Source organism: Oncorhynchus tshawytscha, linkage group LG05 (genome assembly GCF_018296145.1).
Source record: "Oncorhynchus tshawytscha isolate Ot180627B linkage group LG05, Otsh_v2.0, whole genome shotgun sequence".
Lineage (NCBI taxonomy): Eukaryota > Metazoa > Chordata > Actinopteri > Salmoniformes > Salmonidae > Oncorhynchus > Oncorhynchus tshawytscha.
In genome coordinates, this window is record NC_056433.1 from 48,588,525 (window position 1) to 48,613,305 (window position 24,781).

The 24,781-nt window shown below is 41.1% G+C and overlaps 1 protein-coding gene across 3 annotated transcripts in view; it reads right to left on the reverse strand.

Annotated features, from left to right (window-relative positions):
* The window catches only part of palm1a (paralemmin 1a), a 66,376-nt gene extending 42,126 nt beyond the window's left edge, over window positions 1-24,250 (reverse strand). For 2 of the 3 annotated variants that reach the window (XM_042322018.1, XM_042322019.1), the window contains exon 1: window positions 23,834-24,250. In XM_042322018.1, coding sequence (XP_042177952.1) covers window positions 23,834-23,838 — 5 coding nt within the window. In that variant the 5' untranslated portion in view covers window positions 23,839-24,250. The remainder of the gene's footprint in view (window positions 1-23,833) is intronic. The other variant, XM_042322020.1, reaches the window with a different exon arrangement.
* Window positions 24,251-24,781: the final 531 nt, after the last annotated feature.

A 24,781-nucleotide genomic window follows, 5' to 3' on the forward strand; every position in this document is an offset into this window, starting at 1 on the left:
TTTAGTTGAACATTTAATTGGAAGTGAATCTGTGGTGTGCTGTGACCTGGTGGTCAGAGAGGACTCTGAGGGTTTGAACAGTGAGCTGGGTGATCAAATGGGTCTTGGCCAACACACAGCCACACAGCTCTGGTATAAGATAGGAGGTGGTGGGTGTGTCTGTGTGTGTGTGTCTGTGTGTGTGTGTGTGTGTGTGAGTGAGTGAGTGAGTGAGTGAGTGAGTGAGTGAGTGAGTGAGTGAGTGAGTGAGTGAGTGAGTGAGTAATGTACATGTTTTACACACAGATCTCATATTACTGTGTTGATTCATTTTTGTAATTTATTTTTTAAATATGATGTCACAAATGTATCATTTGTACAGTGCTTTATAATATATATATATATATATATATATATATATATATATATATATATATATATATATATATATTTTTTTTTTTTTTTTTTAAAAACATTTTTACACTTAACAGTGTAAAACCTAGCAGTACTACTTCGTCGGGGCAGAGACTCTACAAGTTGTCAAATGCGTTTCACAGGAATGCTGGCCAATGTTGACTCCAATGCTTCCCACAGTTGTGTCAAGTTATGACCTTTGGATGGTAGACTATTGATATTCACAAGAAACTGTTGAGGGTGAAAAACCCAGCAGCGTTGCAGTTCTTGACACACTCGCCCTGCACCTACTACCATACCCCGTTCAAAGGCACTTAAATATTTTGTCTTACCCAATCACCCTCTGAATGGCACACATACACAATCCATGTCTCATTTGTCTCAGGGCTTAAAAATCCTTCTTTAAATCTGTCTCCTCCCTTTCATCTACACTGACTGAAGTGGATTTAACAGGTAACATCAATAAGGGATCATAGCTTTCACCTGGTCAGTCGATGTCATAGAAAGAGCAGGTGTTCCTAATGTTTTGTTCACTCAGTGTATATTCCACGGGTATTTTACAACCTACTCTGATTACACATATTGTGAAATTCTATGTGGTTTTAGATCTTAGTTTTACTTCAGTTGGAGGTGCGGTAGTGTTGCCTGTGTGTTGTTGTATCATTATTGTTTATGCTTAGGCCAATGCTATCATCCTCCATGCCATCATCCTCCATGCCATCTCCTCTCTGGCCCCTGGAAGTTTGGCATTCCAGGATGCATTGCACATCCAGGAAATCTACTCCTTGGGAAAACTGCGGGCTTTTCAAGGATTCCAATTTCTCTCGGAATCAGTGATGCCATACTAAGTAGGACATACTCGAGTCAAGTCTTGGTGATGGCAAGGACAATGACACCGTTCTGAGTGCGGGAAACTAAAAAAAGTATGTGAAATATGTCAGCTCAGCTTGATTAGATTAGGCAGGTAAAAAATTAAAAGGAAATGGGGAAATTAGTGAGCGCAGGTGCCAAGTCACTTCAAATACTGAGAGATGTGTTCCGCATTGCTGATGTGGTCAGGGGATTTGGAGTGAGCTTGGTGCTTATTCTGAGTGCGTCATAATAACCATTCGGAAACCAACGCATAAACCAAACAGTTTCCTCGACAAGATATTTAGCAAAATATGACAGAAAGATGAAGTAACTGTTAGAGTAAATGTAGAATTAGTGCAGCAGAACCCAGGCTCAATAGCAATGCAATAATACACAGTGATCTAGCCATGAAGCCTGCTACTATTTTCCTACTTTTATCTGAATTCAGAGATGGAATAACTATAATTATTTTTCCTTTTGACATTTCCTTTGTCGATTTTGAATTGAGCCCATTTCACACTGATCACCATTCCTCTGTGTCACGTCCTGACCTTAGTTCCTTTTGTATGTCTCTATTTTAGGTTGGTCAGGGCGTGAGTTGGGGTGGGCATTCTATGTTTTGTTCTATGTTATTATTTCTATGTGTTTGGCCTGGTATGATTCCAAATCAGAGGCAGCTGTCAATCGTTGTCTCTGTTTGAGAACCATACTTAGGCAGCCTGTTTTCGCCCTTGAGTTGTGGGTAGTTGTTTTCTGTTTTGTGTGTATCACCTGACAGAACTGGGTTGTTCTCGTTATTCCTCGTTGTTATTTTGTTTAGTGTTCAGTTTTGATTAAATTGACAACATGAACACTTACCACGCTGCACCTTGGTCCTCTCCTTCTTCCACCTACGAAAACCGTAACACTCTGACACAATATATCTTTACTTATAAAAAAAACAGCTCATTGAGAATATGGAATCTGAGACATCTATTCTGTATTCCCAAAAAAATGACATCAGACACACAAATGAGCTGCAGCAGATGTTTTTCCTCTCAAGCGGAGAGAATGCCTAGATGGGCCAGCTTATTTTACTCTCCTGTTACCACTGTTACAGATGTAGGATCTTAATTTGAGGCAGTTTGCTACAGCAGGAAAAAAATCCTGCAGCAACAGGTCATTTTTATTATTATGTGGATTATAATTAATGGACATCATTGTAGGGATTGAAAGAAATAAATACAACAGGGAAAATCAAGCCTTTTTAAACCTCAAATACACTACATGTTTTACATTTCCTGCATAAGATCCTACATCTGTAGGTAATTTCATTCCCTTCACTTCTAGGCCATACACTCTTAGAAAAAAGGGTTCCAAAAGGCTTCTTTGGGGAGGGATAGGGTTCTACCAAGAACCATTTTCATCGAAGGGTTCTTTGCAAGGCAAATGGTTCTACCTAGAACCTTAACTGTCCAAATAACCTTTTTTGGAAGAAAGGGTTATTTGACGATTCTTTGGAAGGTAAAGAAGGATTCTTTGGAATCGTTTGCTGCTGTCGCTTGTTCGCCTGCTACTAAGACCACACAGCACCTTGCACTTGATATAAAGATGCCCCCCCAAAAAATGTTTACACTACAAGACCATAGTGCTTGCCTACGAAAAAGCAAAGGGAACTGAACTGCCACTCCCTACCTTCAGGCTATGCTCAAACCCTACAACCCAACCCTATGGGAGATTAGCTCCTGCTTAGCCCAGTCAAAATTCTTCTCTGTCCTGGCACTATGAAAACGTTTAAAAACCCTACCTCAAAAATAAGAAATCTCAGCTCCCACCTCCCCTTATTGTTGTACTATAGTAATGTACTATGACTGTGATATGTGGTTGTCTCACCTAGCTATCTTAAGATGAACGCGCTAACTGTAAGTCGCTCTGGATAAGGGGGTTTGCTAAATGGCTAAAATGTAAATGATAAATCAAATGGCAAGGACATTTGCTAGTACTGTAGCAAGCTATCAATGTGCATGATATCTAACAAGCAGAGCGAGGGTAGGGGGGGGGAAACAAACATGAAACGCCGATGCGCATTCTGACTGAGTGACAGCAAACTTGTCTCTGCCCGCTGCAAGTTGAGCACACGCAGACACAGACCCCTCCTCGCACCGATCCTAATCTGCAGATTGTTTGTCTAAAAACACACAGGAAGATAGGTCTTTTTCCAACATCTATGAAGGCATATTAAAACCCTTTTGGGTTTTCCAATCACGAGTATCATCCGATCCGATCCAACTATCAACTGTCAATTTACGGATACGATTAGTAATACGAGTATGGCCAGGTCGGCACCCCCCCTGAGCACGTCCATCACTATCCTGATACAAATATTTTTCAATATCTGTGTTTTTGCATGTACATCGATTGGTTGATTAATCTTATGCTACACAAAGATTTTAAAAAAATAAAAAATGAATTATTTTACCTTTATTTAACTAGGCAAGGCAGTTAAGAACAAATTCTTATTTTCAATGATGGCCTAGGAACAGTGGGTTAACTGCCTGTTCAGGGGTAGAACGACAGATTTGTACCTTGTCAGCTCGGGGATTTGAACTTGCAACCTTTCGGTTACTAGTCCAACTCTCTAACCACCAGGCTACCCAAACCTTTTTCTAAACTATTCCAATCTGTTCGATTTATTGCACCCATTACTGAGATGGTTGTTCCAATCTAGATTATCCTCATTCATCAATCATCACTACCCTGGCATGCATTCTGATGGCAGTTTGCTGGTGATTAAAAGTTCCAATTGTTAGATATCCTCACTCTGGCTGGATTCCAATAGGAATTACACATCAGTGAGCATAATGTGACTTGCAGGCCTGATGTGGCCTGTAAACCAAGAGTTTCGTATCACCAATGTGTTATGTTATAACTAGGCCCTCAAAGAAAGGCCTGATGATATACACTGTATATACAAAAGTATGTGGACACCCCAGACCCGTTGCTGACAGGTGTATAAACTTGACTACACAGCCATGGAATCGCCATAGAGAAACAGTGGAAGTCGAATGACCTTACTGAAGAGCTCAGAGACTTTCAACATCGCACCATCATAGGAGGCAACCTTTCCAACAAGTCAGTACGTCAAATGTATGCCCTGCTAGAGCTGCCCCGGTCAACTGTAAGGGCTGTTATTGTGAAGTGGAAACGTTTAGGAGCAACAACGGCTCGGCCGTGAAGTGGTAGGCCAAACAAGCTCACAGAACGGGACCGCTGAGTGCTGAAGCGCGTAGCGTGTAAAAATCCTCTGTCCTCGGTTGCAACACTCACTACCATGTTCCAAATTGCCTCTGGAAGCAACCTCAGCATAATAACTATTATTCGGGAGCTTCATGAAGTGGGTTTCCATGGCCGAGCAGCCGCACATAAGCCTAAGATCACCATGTGCAATGCCAAGCGTCGGCTGGAGTGACGTAAAGCTCGCCACCATTGGACTCTGGAGCAGTGGAAACACGTTCTCTGGAGTGATGAATCACACTTCACTATCTGGCATTCTGATGGACGAATCTGGGAAGGTTCTAGGAAATCCCTTAAAAAATATAAAAGTGTTGTCGGTAGAGCCGTTCATAGAGGGTTCTAGGAAGAACCTTCAGAGCAGCAAACTGGTGGGTCGCAGGTGTCTGAGTACAAAAAAATATGAAGAAATACTCCAGTCTGAACTTAAACGACTTAAACCAGGTAGAAAGTGTGTAAGAAATTATAATGAACATTTATATTTTTAGAACTTAATCTCAGAGAAAAATATAGAGCTATTAGCAGGCCTATTTTGGTTGATTTTGTCGTCTCAAAACAGTGAGGTATTAACATTTTTCGTCAAGAATATGGGCAAAATGTTCTTATTGACAATGAAAGTGGTCTTATTCCCTTGTCATATAATTGCTACATTTAATATGAATACAGCATTAAAAATCATTTTCAAGATTGTATTTTGCCGATTATTTTTCGGGAGGCGAATATTTGGTTGCGACTGAGACAACCCGGTTCAATTTGGGTCCCAAGCCAAAACCAGTTGAGAAGCACTGCTTTAGAGGTTTTAGGCAGAACCCTTCATAGAGGGTTCTAGGTAGAACAAACCAAAGAAGTCTATATGGTAGTACTTAGCACATAGGCCAGACGTTCTGTTGTCAAAGCAGCGCTGAATATGTCTTACCGATGATGTCAAGCCCAAAAAGCAAAACAAAACATGTAGATGACAAAGAACAGCTTTAAGGCTTCATGTTCGACACCACTGTCCCCCGCAATGACAGGAATTATTCTGCAGAGTCGGCAAAGGGCAGCTCTAAAGAGCCTGATTCGTCCAGAGTGCTAGTCTGCAGTGTAATGCGATCGAGGCCAACGGGCATCCTGTCCCTCATCACATGGAGTGTGGGACACAGACACAGTGACAGACTGGGTGGGATCACATCATGCAGACCGACAACGAACCAATAGAAAAGAAGAGCTTGGGGTTTTTTCTATCCCCAAACACAACACTGGGGCACTTCCTCCAACACCCTCCTTAAGCAGCAAAAGAAGGGAGGGGCATGGAGTCAGACCACCACTAGTCTCAAGACATTTCCTGCCCTGCTGAGAATAGGGTGGGGTACTTGCACTGAATACTCATAAATCTACTCTTTATTTGGGTTGGTAATTTTGCCCAATTTAGTGTCCTTTTGACTTATTACAGCTTATCTGGTCCTACACAATCATAGTTCAGCTTTTGGAAATATGGTAAGCCATTATGGTGCTCTTGCTGATTTCAAAACCTAACAACAACGATGAAAGAAGAGAAACCGAGACAGACGGTGATGTAACACCATTTACTAGACTCATGGGGAAGGTGTGTCACGGTGTTGTGGCTGCCACTGTCTGTGCACTCGGTACCCTACACTTGGAAAAAAAGGTGCTGTCTAGAACATAAAAGGGTTCTTCAACTGTCAACATAGGAGAACTCTTTTGGGTTCCATGTAGGACCCTTTCCACAGAGGGTTCTATATGGAACCCAAAAGGGTTCTCTCTGGAACCAAAAAGGGGACAGACAAAAAACCCGATTGGAATCTTTTTTTCTGAGAGTGTAGGCTAGGCTTGCAAAATTCTTGAAACTTCCAAGGTTTTTCATAAAATCCCAGTTTAAGGATTCCGAAAATCAGGAGTGAATGAACATGAAAATAATACTCCAACTGGTAATCATTCAGCTTGGATTTCTCCAAAAACAGGGAACTTTGGGAAAGTATCCAGAATTTTGCAACCCTGCTGCCCTGCCTTCCTCCCCTAGCCCGACCACCACTGTCTCCCCTGGACAATGGAGGCTCCAACTCTGACTCAAACCCTCACAAGGCTAATGGGGTGTGCCCTGATAAGGTCCACACAGATAAATAATCCCAGTGCAATAAAATCATGAGGAAATGTCACTGCTGACAAGTTCAGGGCTCAGAGATGATTATCTTAACCTTTTAGCATAAAGACCCAGGAGGGGAAAATACAGTTAAAATATCTCAAACTTTTTCTGATGGATGAATCTGCAGCCTAGCTATGAGCAGATTACAGGGTGCCTTTTGTAAACAGAAAGGAATGCTTTGAAATTACTACACTCCCAAATCAGTCCCGGTTGTCACAATATTTGATGTTTTACTTTTGTGAATTTCTAAATCAAATTCTTACCATTCCAAAATGCTCTTGAATGCTTTTGTCTAGAAATAGTTACAATTGTTTGCTTAGGAAGAGTTTCTCTTCTGCTTGTTGTTTAATCTCAAAGTTTGGCGATCGATGAATCCATACTTACGTGTGGGTTTCCTTGGTCTCCATCCTGTTTGGACAACAGGATGGGGTGAGACACTGTGAGCCATTAGAGTAGGCACTAAAAGTCCATTTGCAGCCACATACATTAGTGAGAAACACACAGGAAACAGCCTTCTGAGTGTGACAATACATTGAAATGTCATGTGCATGAATGAATATAACAAAAATATAATACTCCAACGTGTACCGTATGATAAAATTGATGAACATATGACAGATATAGCAACAATAAGGGCACAAATCCACACTACATACTAAACACATGCATATCAACCATCATCATACTGTCACATAAATAGCACATAGACATCCTCAGATTAATTATGCATATTGTTTTAATCATAATCTGACAAAGCAATGAAAATACCACTACATGACATTCATATAATTTGGGAATTGACACAAAATGTGTCTATATGTAAACATTTTCAGTAGGCTATGAAGTATTAATAGACAATGACTTCACAGTAAAGACACTAATACAGTAGACATACAAAATGGACCGAATCTAAACTTAAAATGTGCACAACGAATGCAATCATGTATTTCCTCAAGACTTGGGTTAAACTAACCAAGGCTATTGTTCGTCATTCCACTTTGCCTAACTAGGCTGCGTTGTACATTTCCATGGAAGTAATGTCCAATGTCTTAAGACACACATCTCTTGTCATGAATTTTGCTCAGTCTTTGCGCCCCAGAGGAACAGCTCATATGACACTTTTCACTGCTGTTTGTCCCTCGGAGAACGTTTTCCTTTAGCAGGAATGCAAGACGACTGAATACAGTCCCCCGTGATCTTTCACGGAGCAACAAGGGCTGGAAGTGAATAGACCTTTCATCACGTCTACCATTCTATTTGTATCACTGTTGTCATCTTAACACTAAACGTACCCGAGGAGGCTGCCCCAACATTTCGTACGGGTTGAATGAAATGGCGCTTAAAACGACATGACAAAGGCCATTACGTGTCCGTTTTCAGTCTGCTCAGTTGACCGTGCGACGAGCAAACAATGAGAAACTATATATCTACCACTAATCTCATGGGCTTTGGTATTTAAGTCTAGCGCTGAGGCCTTTACATGGGGCACGGCCCACTATCTCCCTTAGTCATGATTTAGAAGAGCATTCAGAGGGGTGTGAGCCGCAAAGAAGCAATGTGACCTTGCATGCAGGAGTTCCAATGGGAGTCTGTGGCTCCTGCCGTGCCATTACGTTACCCTGGCGCAAAGCAGCCCTGGCTAGGAGTGGAAGTAAGAATGGGAGTATAACAGATTTAATAAGATAAATTGTGTTTGGTTAACAGTGAACCCCCTGATTGGGAGACCACAGGGGCACTAAGGCAATCATGCCCTTCACAAAGCACCGTACACTCAAAGTGACATGAATGAACAGAAAGCAGGAGTGACAAAGATGCTTCCTCAAAACAGACCAATGATCATGTCAGACTGTCACAATAGGCAAACTGTTTTTAGCGACCAGACAAAAAAACACTCAACTCACCCTCACTTTCAAATCGCCCTTGCGAGTGTTCAATGAGAGAGATACTGTTACTCATATAATTTATAGAACACTTACTTCTATCTGAAGTCTCATGAGAGAAATGGAGTCTCAAAGATCTCCAAGTCAAACTGACATAAGTGATATTCCAGTCAGACCAATTCTTGAACTTGGGTATTATTGTTGCTTCGGCACCAAATGTGTAAGTAAATCTCATTAGCATCATATTGTATAATGTTCAAGTAAAGATGGCTCAGGTTTTTTCCAATCATGATAAAAGCTGAACCATCCCTTCAAACGTTGGATAATGACATTTATGGTGGAGACAAACAAGAAATAACCAATAGCTGCACTTTAGTTGAATCATTGAACGTAGATATAAATGTATCAAAGCCTTGTTCGTTGACACAGTCTATCTCTGTTTTCAGAGGCCATACCTTCCTCCAGAGGTGTCGGCCACATAAAGCACTAGCTGAGATCAACATCTCTTTGTTGTATGTTTCTGTAACGCTGTAATTCAAAGGACTCTAAACAAAACTGTCCAGCCAACTGAAAGAATGCATGGTTTCTATGGAGACCTCCCCTGCGAAAAAAAAATATCTGGGGGGGGGGGGAACTAGTTGCTGTGCTGGGAAAACACAAACAGCAACACAAAATCATCCAAACCCTTGGAGTTGTTACCAGTGAAAACCAGTGGAAGCAAAAGTACAAAGGGCCCGTTGCACAGTATGTTGAAACATGTTTACCACTATTTGTTAAAAAACATAATGAAAAGTCTAGTGAGGCCTGTTTAGTAGCTTTGTACAGCTACTCTACATGTATTACAGCCATTTATCTATTATCTATCTATGTACCAGATATGCAGCTATGTATCTATTATCTATCTATGTACCGGATATGCAGATATGTATCTATTCTCTATCTATGTACCAGATATGCAGCTATGTATCTATTATCTATCTATGTACCGGATATGCAGATATGTATCTATTCTCTATCTATGTACCAGATATGCAGCTATGTATCTATTATCTATCTATGTACCAGATATGCAGCTATGTATCTATTCTCTATCTATGTACCGGATATGCAGATATGTATCTATTCTCTATCTATGTACCAGATATGCAGCTATGTATCTATTATCTATCTATGTACCAGATATGCAGCTATGTATCTATTATCTATCTATGTACCAGATATGCAGCTATGTATCTATTATCTATCTATGTACCAGATATGCAGCTATGTATCTATTATCTATCTATGAACCAGATATGCAGCTATGTATCTATGATCTATCTATGTACCAGATATGCAGCTATGTATCTATTATCTATCTATGTACCGGATATGCAGCTATGTATCTATGATCTATCTATGTACCAGATATGCAGCCATGTATCTATTATCTATCTATGTACCAGATATGCAGCTATGTATCTATTATCTATCTATGTACCAGATATGCAGCTATGTATCTATTATCTATCTATGTACCAGATATGCAGCTATGTATCTATTATCTATCTATGTACCAGATATGCAGCTATGTATCTATGATCTATCTATGTACCAGATATGCAGCTATGTATCTATTATCTATCTATGTACCGGATATGCAGCTATGTATCTATTATCTATCTATGTACCGGATATGCAGCTATGTATCTATGATCTATCTATGTACCAGATATGCAGCTATGGCTAGCTGCCCTGGGCTGTGTATGCTAGCCTGCTCATTAGCCTCAAATGTGTCTGTGCGCTAACCCTCGACGACATGACCCACACCACACTGCCACACTCCCCTCTGCTGCACGAGGTCTGCCCCAAAGGCTACGTTTGAATGGGTGTCACTGTGATTGAAAAATGACAGAGGGGGACTGGGACACCACTGGCTGGCATGACTGGCTTGATGATTACCCTTGTGGGCTGACTGGGATGAGACAACTTCTATTGTCCTTTTAAGAGTGTTGGAATATTGTTTAATACTGTAAGTGTTATACTATATATACTGTATCTAATCATATGTTTATACGATTGGAATACGCCAAATGGATGTTGAGAAGAAGAAAAGGAGGACCCATGCAGAGAAGAGAGGATAGGGAGGATGAACAAGGAGGAGTGGAGAGATGGCAGGGAGCGGATCAGTCTTCATGACTGGAATGTGAGAGAGGTAGAGGCTGAGGCATGAGAGAGGCTGAATCAAATAAGAGCACGATCTCAGCCTATCTGCTCTCCCAAGAGCTTCTCCATGGAATCTCAATACTTGGAAGGTCCGGCACATATTGAATGGCACATGGTTGGCCATTAGCAGTGGGAAGAACAGTCTGTGTATCTGTCAGCTTACGACTTAGAAGGGAAATGAAGAAGGATTTGTGTTGGTTAGTTTTGTACGTTTATCATGGTCTGGTAAAGAAAATATTTGACTAGATGTCGAATAATTGCAAACAAATAATTAATAGACAAAATGAGGGATGTGCATGTTATTCGAATATTGAATTATTCAAAAACATGAACGTATGAGTAGTCATTTGTGACATTAATACTTACAAGTATGTACCATGACATACCACAAACTCAATGTAGTTTTTATAACGTGCACAGTGCGCTCCCCATAAAAAGGCGGTAGCCTCCAAGTATTGTTTATGTTGGCCAATCAAAGCGGCAAAGAGGCTCAATGTGTAGCAAGCGGAGTGAGAGTTCACTAATGCAATGCAAGATGGAATAACATTACGGAATGAAAAGTTAGCTAAATGAGTAGGCTACAACCAGCAACCAACAGTTAGGTTGTTGTTTTATCTGAATGGGGTTGGGGAGAATGCACAGCATGTGGCCTCAATTAGCCTAGCTAACTATAGTACTAGCTTCTCTAGGCTGCACCAGTCAAGACAGGCACTGTTATATGGGATGATAAATAACATGGTAGCTGCTACAAGTTAGCTAGCCTTGGCTGTAGCCGAGTTGCCATGGTGCCCTCTCTCCCTCCGTCTGCTTGCTCCCATCTCAAACACACCAACGCGAGTGATTCATGCCAGAATCAAGCCCTGTGAAGCTACTGATGCCTCTCAGCATGTCACCTAACGTCTCCCTAGCGCCATAAAACACCGCCATGAATTAACATGGACAGTCAATGGAGACAAAAAAAAAGTATAGGTGTCAACCTGCCTACAAGTTCCCGTCACGTTCATGTCACGTGACACGCTCACGTCATGTAGACAGTAGTCTCATCGTGTACACGTTACACTTACATGGCACGTGTCAGTTTACATGTACGTTTTTATTAAAGATCTCACCATGAACGCATTACAAACGTCTTCATGATGTCTGCATGTACATGCTTTTTAAATCATTTTTAATTGGCAGTGTAATCTAATCCATTTAATTTGTCGGCAAAATAGGCCTATCACCTCTATACAAAAATATATTAGGCTAGTTGATTTGCAGCCAGCCACCATTACTGCGTACAAAGCCTATAGGTGATATAAGCCTATTTCTCAAATGAATATGGGCAGGATGGCTTCGTCTGAGCCCTATTCAGAAATAGGAGGTAGGTTTACCTGTTTGACAGATGCAATCACTGTCACCATGCATTCCTTAGGCTGTATGCTATCAAATTCTGTGGAGGGCTTTATGTGTTATGGTTAAAAGTAGGGCTTGAATTGAGGGGGTATGCAAGGACATACCCTAACTCGTGCTATAGAGAAGGGCAAAAAGCAAGGCTACCTCTTGTTGGTTTATAAATTGTGAGAAAAAACAACATTCCAGATTATATAAAGAGTGATCTATAGGTTATAACAACAATTAACTCCACAATGCTTTCTGCATAGTCCACAAGCCTATCGAAGGCCATGCTCAGCCTCAACATGGGTTCATGGTGGGCCTATAGGCCTATCAATACATTTAATTTTAAATATAAAGCAAGTATCGTTATCCCACAACAACAAAAAACTGTGGTTGTTTTAAATGCTCTGGAATTTAGAATTAGTGGTAGGCTATGCTTACAGCAAACAGCCCAAAAAATAGAAGCGGTATGGGTCTATCTATAGACCAAAAAGCTTAAAAGATAAACCCCAAAACAATTCAGGAGAGGGGAATCTCATTGAATCAGGTTATTTGTTTCAGTGCAGTTGCGTTCTTACACATAACCTATAACCTGAACGGAACCCGAAAACCTCCACGCCTATTTTGATCACAGATCATGACAAAGCCTGAACATTTCGGCTATATTTATCCTTGATTTAGCCCACTATCACCTATACAGTTGAGGTCGGAAGTTTACATACACCTTTACATTTAAACCCAGTTTCACAATTCCTCACATTTAATCCTAGTAAAAATTCCCTGTCTTAGGTCAGTTAGGATCACTACTTAACTTTAAGAATGTGAAATGTCAGAATAATAGTAGAGAGAATAATTTATTTCAGCTTTTATTTTTTTCATCACATTCCCAGTGGGTCAGAGGTGTACATACACTCAATTAGTTTTTGTTAGCATTGCCTTTAAATTGTTTAACTTGGGTCAAACATTTTGGGTAGCCTTCCACAAGCTTCCCACAATGAGTTGGGTGAATTTTGGCCCATTCCTCCTGACAGAGCTGGTGTAACTGAGTCAGGTTTGTAGGCCTCCATGCTCGCACACACCTTTTCAGTTCTGCCCACAAATTTTCAAAAGGATTGAGGTCAGGGCTTTGTGATGACCACTCCAATACCTTGACTTTGTTGTCCTTAAGCCATTTTGCCACAACTTTGGAAGTATGCTTGTGGTCATTGTCCATTTGGAAGACCCATTTGTGACCAAGCTTTAACTTCCTGACTGATGTCTTGCTTCAATATATCCACATCATTTTCCTACCTCATGATACCATCTATTTTGTGAAGTGCACCAGTCCCTCCTGCAGCAAATCACCCCCACAACATGATGCTGCCACCCCTGTGCTTCACGGTTGGGATGGTGATCTTCAGGCTTGCAAGCCTCCCCCTTTTCCTACAAACATAAAGATGGTCATTATGGCCAAACAGTTCTATTTTTGTTTCATCAGACCAGAGGACATTTCTCCAAAAAGTACCATCTTTGTCCTCATGTGCAGTTGCAAACCGTAGTCTGTCTTTTTATGGCAGTTTTGGAGCAGTGGCTTCTTACTTGCTGAGCGGCCTTTCAGGTTCTGTTAATATAGGACTCTGTGGATATAGATACTTTTTTACCTGTTTCCTCCAGCATCTTCACAGGGTCCTTTGCTGTTGTTCTGGGATTGATTTGCACTTTTCGCACCAAAGTACGTTCATCTCTAGGAGACAGAACGCATCTCCTTCCTGAGCGGAATGACGGCTGCGTGGTCCCATGGTGTCTATACTTGCATTCTATTGTTTGTACAGATGAATGTGGTACATTCAGGCGTTTGGAAATTGCTCCCAAGATTTGTGGAGGTATATACTTTTTTTCTGAGGTCTTCTTTTGATTTTCCCATGATGTCAAGCAAAGAGGTACTGAGTTTGAAAGTAGGCCTTGAAATACATCCACAGGTACACCTCCAACTGACTCAAATTATGTCAATTAGCCTATCAGAAGCTTCTAAAGCCATGACATAATTTTCTGGAATTTTACAAGCTGTTTAAAGGCATAGTCAACTTAGTGTATGTAAACTTCTGACCCACTGGAATTGTGGGTCAGTGAATTATAAGTGAAATAATCTGTCTGTAAACAATTGTTGGAAAAATGTCATGCACAAAGTAGATGTCCTAACCAACTTGCCAAAACTATAGTTTGTTAATAAAAAAATGTGTGTAGTGGTTGATAAACGAGTTTTAATGACTCCAACCTAAGTGTATGTAAACTTCCAACTTTAACTGGATTTAATCTGGATTTGACAAACAATAGCCTGACTTCTAGGATCCTTTGACCTCTCCCCGCACCTCCAAATAAGCTAAATGTAGTCCTATGAATAAGGTCTAAATGTTTTCCTATTAATTTGCATAGGCTAACCATTGTGATTAATAATATTTACTATCTTCTGGATTTAATGGAAGAACAGGCATCTGTAAAAAATAAGAATTGTTTTAGATATGCTCCGCATGGCCCCTGCGAAAAAATGAGTGAAATTGCATTATTTTCAAATATTCATTGATTTTCAATAAATTACTACTACTTAGCACCTCACCACGTGTTTGAAAGTAGGCCTATTCCTTGTAAAGATTATGTGTAGGCTATTGAGTATAAAGGCTACTGAGTAAAAATGAAAAAATGTCTAGACAAGAAAGAGGGGATGAGTGTTTGGATAAGACGCGTAGGCCTATGTGTACAAGTTCCGTCTTCCTCCCGACAATATTCGTGCGCAGTTTGATGTTTCATTGTGTGAATCGTTTTTTCAGCTACCCTCCATTGTTAATGTATTCATTCCCCGTTACATAGCCTGATCAGTTACAGTACCAGTCAAAAGTTTGGACACACCTACTCATTCAAGGGTTTTTCTTTATTTTTACTATTTTCTACATTGTAGAATAATAGTGAAGACATCAAAACTATGAAATAACATGTATGGAATCATGTAGTAACCAAAAAGTGTTAAATAACCACGGGCACTCTGTTCACAACGTTGACATCAGTAAACTGCTCTCCCCACACCACGCCAATGTCTGCCATCTGCCCGGGACAGTTGAAACCAGGATTCATCCGTGAAGAGCACACTTATCCAGCGTGCCAGTGGCCATCAAAGGTGAGTATTTCCCCACTGAAGTCAAGACCCTGGTGAAGACGACGAGCACGCAGATGAGCTTCCTTGAGAGTTTGTGCAGAAATTATTCCGTTGTGGCCTCCTGAGTGGCGCCACATTCTACAGAGGTATCACTACAGATCGGGTTCGATCCCGGGCTGTGTCGCAGCCGGCCGCGACGGGGAGACCCATGAGGCGGTGCACAATTGGCCCAGCGTCGTCCAGGTTAGGGGAGGGTTTGACCAGCTGGGATGTCCTTGTCCCATCGCACTTTAGCGACTCCTGTGGTGGGACGGGCGCATGCTGAATTCGGTCACCAGTTATACAGTGTTTCTTCCGACACATTGGTGCGGTGGGTTTACGGGTTAAGCGAGCAGTGTGTCAAGAAGCAGTGCGGCTTTGCAGGCTTGTGTTTCGGAGGACGCATGACTCTCGACCTTCGCCTCTCTCTCTCGAGGCCGTACGGGAGTTGCAGGGATGGGACAAGACTGTAACTACCAATTGGGGAGAAAAAGTGGTAAGAAGTTAAAAAAAGCAAGATAAAAAAATATTACGTTGTGCAAACCCACAATTACATAAACTGTCCAGGTGGCTGGTCTCAGACAATCCCGCAGGTGAAGAAGGCGGATGTGGAAGTCCTGGGTTGGTGTGGTTACACGTGGTCTGCGGTTGTGAAGTCGATTGGACACACTACCAAATTCTCTAAAATTACGTTGGAGGCGGCATATGGTGGAGAACTGAACATTAAATTATCTGGCAATAGCTCTGGCATGCCAATTGCACACTCCCTCAAAACTTGAGACATCTGAAGCATTTTAGAGTGGCCTTTATTGTCCCCAGCACAAGATGCACCTGTGTAATGATCATGCTGTTTATTCAGCTTCTTGATATGTCAGACCTGTCATGTTGATGGATTATCTTGTCAAAGGAGAAATGTTCACTAACAGGAACGTAAACAAATCTGTGCACACAATTTGAAAGAAATAAGCTTTTGTGGGTATGGCAAATTTCTGCGATTTTTTTTTTTTCAGCTCATGAAACATGGCACCAACACTTTACATGTTGCGTTTATATTTTAGTTCAGTGTATATCGCTGTTCATCGTCTATTTAAGAGCAAGAGAGAGGATGAAGAGATAGGAGAGTTGCCAGCAGATTTGCGTGAATTCCAAGAAGGGAACAGTGAAATATCAACCGCAGTTTAGGCTATCCTTATCAATAAGTGGTTTCACAGATTTAGATAAAGCACTCATATTAAAATGTAGGCCTAGTGTCAACATAGCCATCCATTGCTTCACTAAAATTAATCAACGGCTGAAAGGCTATGGATGTGGTTCTATTTTCTAATGGTTGTCAATTTCATCTTCATATAGCCTATATCACAGCTGTCTCTATCTCTTCCCCTTGATTGATATGATAGGCTACACTGATTTAGCATTATCCTATCATGTAAACTCATTTCTGATATCCGACAGAAAGGATTTGAAGCTAAGACTTGGTGTTTTGGGGAGGAAAGGAGAAATGTGATTTGCTTATGTCTGAGAGAGATGGCTGCAGACGGCTTTGATTGATGGTCCTTTTAGGTGGGTGGGTGGGTGTGCGTGTACGAGTTTGCTAATTCTCTCTATGTCCATTCAGAAAGTTTCCTAAAATAGGCCTCACCTGTCTGGACTTAAATCTCTTTAATCAAAACTCCGAACTTGTGGGGGTCCGGAGAAACTGTACATGCCAGTGATGCTTATCATTAAATAAACAACGTTCTAGTATGCCTAATAGCCTGGCTATAACCACTTGATCAAGGCTATAACCACTTGATCAAGGCTATAACCACTTGATCAAAAGTTGGAATTTCAGTAACATAATAATGAAGATGTTGACTTGAGGAGAGAAAAAGATGGCAACTATATATAGGCTAGATATAGTGGGGCATAAAAAGTATTTAGTCAGCCACCAATTGTGCAAGTTCTCCCACTTAAAAAGATGAGAGAGGCCTGTATTTTCCATCATAAGTACACTTCAACTATGACAGACAAAATGAGAAAAAAAAATCCAGAAAATCACATTGTAGGATTTTTAATGAATTTATTTGCAAATTATGGTGGAAAATAAGTATTTGGTCAATAACAAAAGTTTATCTCAATACTTTGTTATATACCCTTTGTTGGCAATGACGGAGGTCAAACGTTTTCTGTAAGTCTTCACAAGGTTTTCACACACTGTTGCTGGTATTTTGGCCCATTCCTCCATGCAGATCTCCTCTAGAGCAGTGATGTTTTAGGGCTGTTGCTGGGCAACACTGACTTTCAACTCCCTCCAAAGATGTCTATGGGGTTGAGATCTGGAGACTGGCTAGGCCACTCCAGGACCTTGAAATGCTTCTTACAAAGCCACTCCTTCGTTGCCCGGGCAGTGTGTTTGGGATCATTGTCATGCTGAAAGACCCAGCCACGTTTCATCTTCAATGCCCTTGCTGATGGAAGGAGGTTTTCACTCAAAATCTCACAATACATGGCCCCATTCATTCTTTCCTTTACACGGATCAGTTGTCCTGGTCCCTTTGCAGAAAAACAATGGTGTTTCCACCACCATGCTTCACAGTAGGTATGGTGTTCTTTGGATGCAACTCAGCATTCTTTGTCCTCCAAACACGACAAGTTGAGTTTTTACCAAAAAATTAGTGTAGTGTGTTACTGATGGTAGGCTTTGTTACTTTGGTCCCAGCTCCCTGCTGGTCATTCACTAGGTCCCCACGTGTGATTCTGGGATTTTTGCTCACCGTTCTTGTGATCATTTTGACCCCACGGGGTGAGATCTTGCGTGGAGCACCAGATCGAGGGACATTATCAGTGGTCTTGTATGTCTTCCATTTCCTAATAATTGCTCCCACACTTGATTTCTTCAAACAAGGCTGCTTACCTATTGCAGATTCAGTCTTTCCAGCCTGGTGCAGGTCTACAATTTTGTTTCTGGTGTCCTTTGACAGCTCTTTGGTCTTGGCCATAGTGGAGTTTGGAGTGTGACTGTTTGAGGTTGTGGACAGGTGTCTTTTATACTGATAACAAGTTCAAACAGGTGCCATTAATACAGGTAACGAGTGGAGGACAGAGGAGCCTCTTAAAGAAGGTCTGTGAGAGCCAGAAATCTTGCTTGTTTGTAGGTGACCAAATACTTATTTTCCACCATAATTTGCAAATAAATTCATTAAAAATCCTACAATGTGATTTTCTGGATTTTTTTCTCTCATTTTGTCTGTCATAGTTGAAGTGTACCTATGATGAAAATTACAGGCCTCTCTCATCTTTTTAAGTGGGAGAACTTGCACAATTGGTGGCTGACTAAATACTTTTTTGCCCCACTGTATATTATAGATAGGGCTACAGTGGAGTGATGCATGATTACTACTGGAGTGCATAGTTGCCATGGTGTTTACATCAAATGTCCCCCCCCAAAAAAAAAAAACGGAATAGGCAGTTGCCAGCAGTAGGCCTACCATGTAAAAGGAAGACAGCTTTGTTTGAACCTAAAATATATATTTTTTAAGTAGAATAGAAATTCTGAGTAGACCCGCAGTTGAGAGGCTTACGGAATTATAATAGCCTGCCGATGAACAATATAGCTCAATACTATTTTTAACCTAAAATAGACCAGAGCCTATCATGGGCAGAACAAGCAAGGTGGGCAAAGCCAAGCACGAGCTAGCGAGATCCTATTGGCACATTCTAGCATTTATTTGCATATGTTCGTAGGGTAACGCCTAATCTGGGAAGTGAATGTGGGCAATAACTAAATTCGCCCTTGCACTCCTTCTAAACTATACCATTTTTTTTCTTTTGGCAAAGGGTAAAGTCTGCAAAACATAGTCTACTCTATGCTAGTTTCTAGTTTCGGAAACAGAAAACTGCATTGAGATCAAATGTTTAATCAAGGAGAAAATTTGCAGAATGTCGGCCAAAATCAATCTCGCCCCATCTTCCCCCACTGCCGCCACTGGGATTCCTTTCATCACCATATGTGGTAGTGAGTGGAAATGCCAACCGGATGCTTCATATTTATACAACCGGTGAAATATCTGTCTCATTGTTCTATCTGTGGGTGTAGTGTTTGTAACGCAAGATGGAGGAGAGGCTGTCTTTGTCAGAGATCACATTTATTTGGGGAGATTGTAAAATATTACATTTTCATTCAAGACAGGATAAATATATTGTTTCAGGTGATAATAAAACATGCTTTGTTAAGTTACTTCTTCCTAAACTTGTTTCTCCAACTGTATAGCAAGTCAAGCTAGCTTGCACAGCAGAGCAGCTAGCTAGCTAAAAGCTAGGCTATCTTGAAGATACCACTAGTAGCTAGCGACCTCCACCTAATAAAAATCATTTTTTTAAAGTCCTTACCATCACAATAAACTTAAATCAGAGGCAACAGTCATATAATCTAATTGGCTTAAAAGCCCATGTGTATTATTTAACATGACTATTGAAATAGTACTAAATTCTAGGATTCGGTAATTGTTTGCAAGATGCTAGCTATCCCATAAAGCCATCGCCAAAAACAAAATGTTTCTCTTCTTCTGTGGTTTGGTAACTTCCTGTTCTTCTACGGACTCTGGCTGGACTGAAGACGACGCAATGTTTGGAAAATGTCAAAGTATCCGTCTGGCAACAAAGTCTTCAACCACAAGGGGGCATTGCGATTCCACTGCGTTGTGGACATCTCTATTGAAATACATGACATCCGGTGCAACGTAACTGAGTGCTTATGAGTAATGTGACACCTTGTGTCAACCAGATGCATCAAACTCTTTGCGTTCCGGCGGAAGTCATTCATTGTCAATGCAGCAGTCCGTAATGCTACGTTGGGGATGCTACACTAGGCTGCTGCGCTGTGTTCTGTGTTCCTGCATGCATTCAATCTTTTAAACTGTGTGTTGCTTTACCGTGCGGTGGTACAATCGGAAGTACACACACATACTCCAACTAGCTAGCTTTTAGCTAGTCGAAAAGCGAAGCACACGTGCATCAAGTACGAAAAATGCAGGCTAGACTTCCAGCAAAACAAAACGCATATGCATCTGGTGGACATCAGGCGTGAACGAGGCTTCCAATGTTCAATGGTAGGCAACAGCATAAGACACAGGGGTCACGCAGACGTTAGCCAGGTGGTGGAAGCATCGCGACAAGTCAGTCAGACATTCAATGGTAGGCGACAGTAGCTCATTCGGCTCTTTTCACCCACAATACTCACCGCCCCCTCTGCAGCTGCAGCAATAGGGTGCCAGCCTCTCTCCCTCGCTCAGTAGTACTTAAAAAAAAGCACATGTATTTCGAATATCCGGACATCCAAACAAAAATGTAAGATACTATTCGAATAGTGAAACTCCCATCCCTAGACAAAATCAACTCAAATTGGATTTAAACAGAGATGTTTCTCAAGTCCATGGCTCCATGATGGATATCAAACATGCACTCTGTATGGTACGTGTATGTTGCACTATATTCTCTTATAACACAGTTTTACTCACTTCCTCTTTCATAGGAGCCTACTGCGAAATTTCAACTTAAATTCATACACTTGTGCTCTACTTTACTACTGGCACCTTCAGAACGTGGAACAATAAACACAAATCTTAATATCAATCAATAAAATAGGTCTACTGTGTTAAACATGACAAATTGGTATGTATAAACAATAGCATTCTTGAGGATGTTGAAGTATGTCAGGTGAAACGAAGGTGATGGATAGTCAGATGGAAGCAATGTGGGCTATGAAAAAGAAGAAGAATCATTGTAACAATGCTGCAACATCACTGTAACATTGTAATATTAGTGGGCTCTTAGGCCTGCAACAATGGAAGATGGTCATGGTCCCCTATTGCCCATTGTATTTTCATGTATACTTTTTATATTTTGTTAATCTCACTGTAAGTCAGTCATGGATACTTAAAGATATATGGAAATGTACAGAATGGTTACATGGAGGAAAGTGTGGGAGATCGTGCTTTTTCAATTTCAGTCAAGGGGAGGGTTTAGTATTTTCTTTTTACATCTAGTCCAGGGGAGGGTCATGTAATTTGTAATTGATGAAATGTCAATATTTCTCAGTGTTTTAGAATTAGTTGCTTGTCAGGCTAAATATCCATGTGTGCCAGATGCCGCCCCTCATCTCTGATTCTCCGCTGGGCACGCAATATCAAGTGCGCCTATAGGCTATTTAGTGTGGTCTCAATCAAATGATCCATAGCCTATAGGCTATGAAGTGCATGCTCAGAGACACAAAGAGCAAAGTTACATTTCTAAGATAGCTGCTGGTATGGTGTAAATACAACTAGGCTGTATTACACACTCTAATGGATATTCCAACCCTGAGCCCATGCCTGCTCTGCTCTTGCTGATCAAAAACTGCCTAACCAATGTCTGTGCTGTGTAGGGCTGCGGTGGCAGTTCAGGAAGAGAGTCAAAAGATTCTTCCGAAAATAATACTTTATTAGGCCTAGTCCCAAAAAATGCACTTGCTCGTGGACTAGCCTATCACCTACATGTATGTCATGTTCAGTTTGAGGAGAGCGCAGAGATGAGAAGGAGCACCTGAGGTCAACTTTGATAGCTTGCTACTACTATAATGATTTTTTATTAAAAACAACATGTGTCTTGCCCATGATGGTTGAAATGAATTATGCCTACTCGAATGAATTTGCCTACTTTCAGCACCATGAGCTGTCCATTTACAATTGATTGTGCCACAGCTGCTGCTTCAAGTTTCTTGAATCTGGTTTATTGTGAGGCCATAAAATCTGATAAACACATCTTCATTTTAATTAGACTTTACAAACAATGAGAGGGCTTTGTGTTGGAGCCTATTTTTTCCTATTTAAGAAATAAGTAGTAGGCCTACTTGTTTGACAGACGAAATTGGGCAATAGGCTGCTATATCCAGGTAGGCCAAATTTTTTGAAGTATCATGCTCAGATTCCGAATGACTTCTCAGATTGAATTACTTGCAAACAGGGTCAGCTTCGTTACAAACAAGTCACACTTACTTGGCATTGGCGAAATATGATAAGATGAACACAGGCCTATCTTTCTGTCCATTAGCCTATTAAAAAAGATTCAGCTAATGCGTAAAACGACGCAGCATTGCATGAAATGTTTATTAAAATGCTATTTTTTCTTGGACCTGCAAATAAAATCCTAGATTCGTGCAATGCTTTTACTATAAAGGAGACCTTTCCATCCTTATTGTTGTCCACGGTGGTCTGCGAACCCACAACCTTATGTCCCGCAGTCTTGTGTGCTAGCAAAATTCCTGCACAGCCATGTAATGCTTACAGGATGAAGAACAGTTTCTAAAACTGCATTTCTAAGGCTCTGGTCTGTCCAAGAATTGAGGGTAACGGAAGATATGTTCTCTACTATCCACTTACTTTGTATAGAAGGGGTCACTTGTTTTGTTTTGTTTTCAAGCGTTCGGGGACGGTTTAGATTGTATACATTTTGCTGAAGGGAGTGCCATCCATTTTCATTTCAGAGAGGTCCGATTTTCTCCATGTAACCCTTATTGTAAATAACGTTCACTCCCGTAGTCAGCCATAATGACAAAGTAATGACATGTTTCCTATAACACCTTTCTGTGTCTATGTAGGCTACACTAAAGCAGCCGCATCAGCTCACTCAGCCATGTTGGAACAGCCCATTTCTGTCAACACGGGAGAAAATGAAAACACGGCTCCTACACATGCACGCCCCGGTTCCTACACATGCATGCGCACCCACCACTCACACAATTAAGAGCAGGCACGGCTGGCTGGTACCGTTGTCTGGCGCTCCCTCCTATTTCCAAATAGCACGACATTCACACCACTGGACTATGACATTCAGGATCCCCCATATGCGGCGCGCTATTCAGGAACATGCGCAGCATGCATCACACGTTCCCCATATTGATCCCCCAAAAGACAAACTGAGCCTAAATCGATAGGTCATTTTACAAATAGTTGTTATGGTTGACCATTAAAATCCACGGTAGCCTAATTACACGTGCAAATATAGCCGGGAGTAGTTATTCTGGACACATGTTTTATTTCACATAAATCCCCAGCTGTTGTTAAGAGGATATTCCTTACATAGACTGCCGATTGACCATGCGGCTTTGCCCTGTCTAGATGTAGGTCCAGTATTTTACAGCATAGGCGCACATTTTTAAAAAGCTTTGATGTCTTGCCCAACACTGAGCACTGAAGAGAGGACAAATAAATGCGATGCAAGTTGAAGTCAATAACATGACATTATCTTTTGTCTGCATATTGGCGATGTTTTAAGGTTGACTATTATCAAAATATTAACTTCGCCTATTAAACATCCTTTCTTCACTGTTTCGAAAAAATCAATACCTCATTTCATCCCCCCAAAAGACCTACATTGTAATTAGCTCGCCTACATATTCTTTCCCTTTTGCAGGTGTGGCAATCGGGGCGAAATCGTTCAAATTGAGCCAGAACATTCATTGTCAGTGCATAAAATACCCTAGTCTATACAATAATAATAGGCTACATGCAGTTAAGTCAAAAGTCTACTTACTCCATGTTTCACCACCGTCCCGTTTCACCAACTCTGCTGTGTTCGACTGAAATGTGTATTTTGCCTTTAATATCAAGAGGAGTAGTCTTCCTCAGTAGCCCACTACCATCAATTTCGGTCTACGGACCCCCTCCCCTTCATTCAGAGCTGCAAAGTCGAGAAATCGGCAGTCCCTCCCCTGTAGCTGGCTTTGGTGGGGAGCAACGCGCTTACAGCAAATTTGCCAAAAGACTACCCTTTAAATCAGGGCCCAAATAATGATTTGCCTTTGCTAATGGGTTCAAAATAACTTCTATACTTTCCACATCCGTGCTCCCACCATTCCCTGTTTTAGGATGATTTCTTTTGTTCCATTTCTGAGCTCATACCGCGCAATGCTGTATCATCTGTTCGCAGCTAGCGCGAGTTAGGTGAGGCGTTACGCCCCCACATGGATAGAAAATAAGAAAATAGTGTAGGCATAGAATCGATTTAGCTCTGCTAGAATTCTCACACTGGACAGGACACGTCAATGAATGTATTATTTAGGAGACTCGTGTTATTTAACGAGACTAATAGGATCTCAACTTCTATAAGCAATATGTTCATGCTCACTGCAGATACCTAAGTCTGGGTATCAGTCTTTTTAGCTATTCCACTCCTTGAATGTAATAGTTGAACTGAGATTGCAACCAGGCTAGCAGACACCTTTCCCATTGCCTAATATTGGCTTCATGACAACTGTTAAACATACATTATGCAACCCACTGTATGATGTGTATCCTAGGCTGTATACCTGTTAGCCTAAAGCATTTAAAGTAGGCCCTAACAGAAAACTAAGGAATTGTACCATCATTGAGTGGGCTATTAAGAGCTTTTCTCCCTTAGTGTAAAATGCACTCAAAATAACATTTGATTTGAGTCAATTGTGCATTATAGAGAGTTATGTGTGCCGCCTTAAGCCACAAC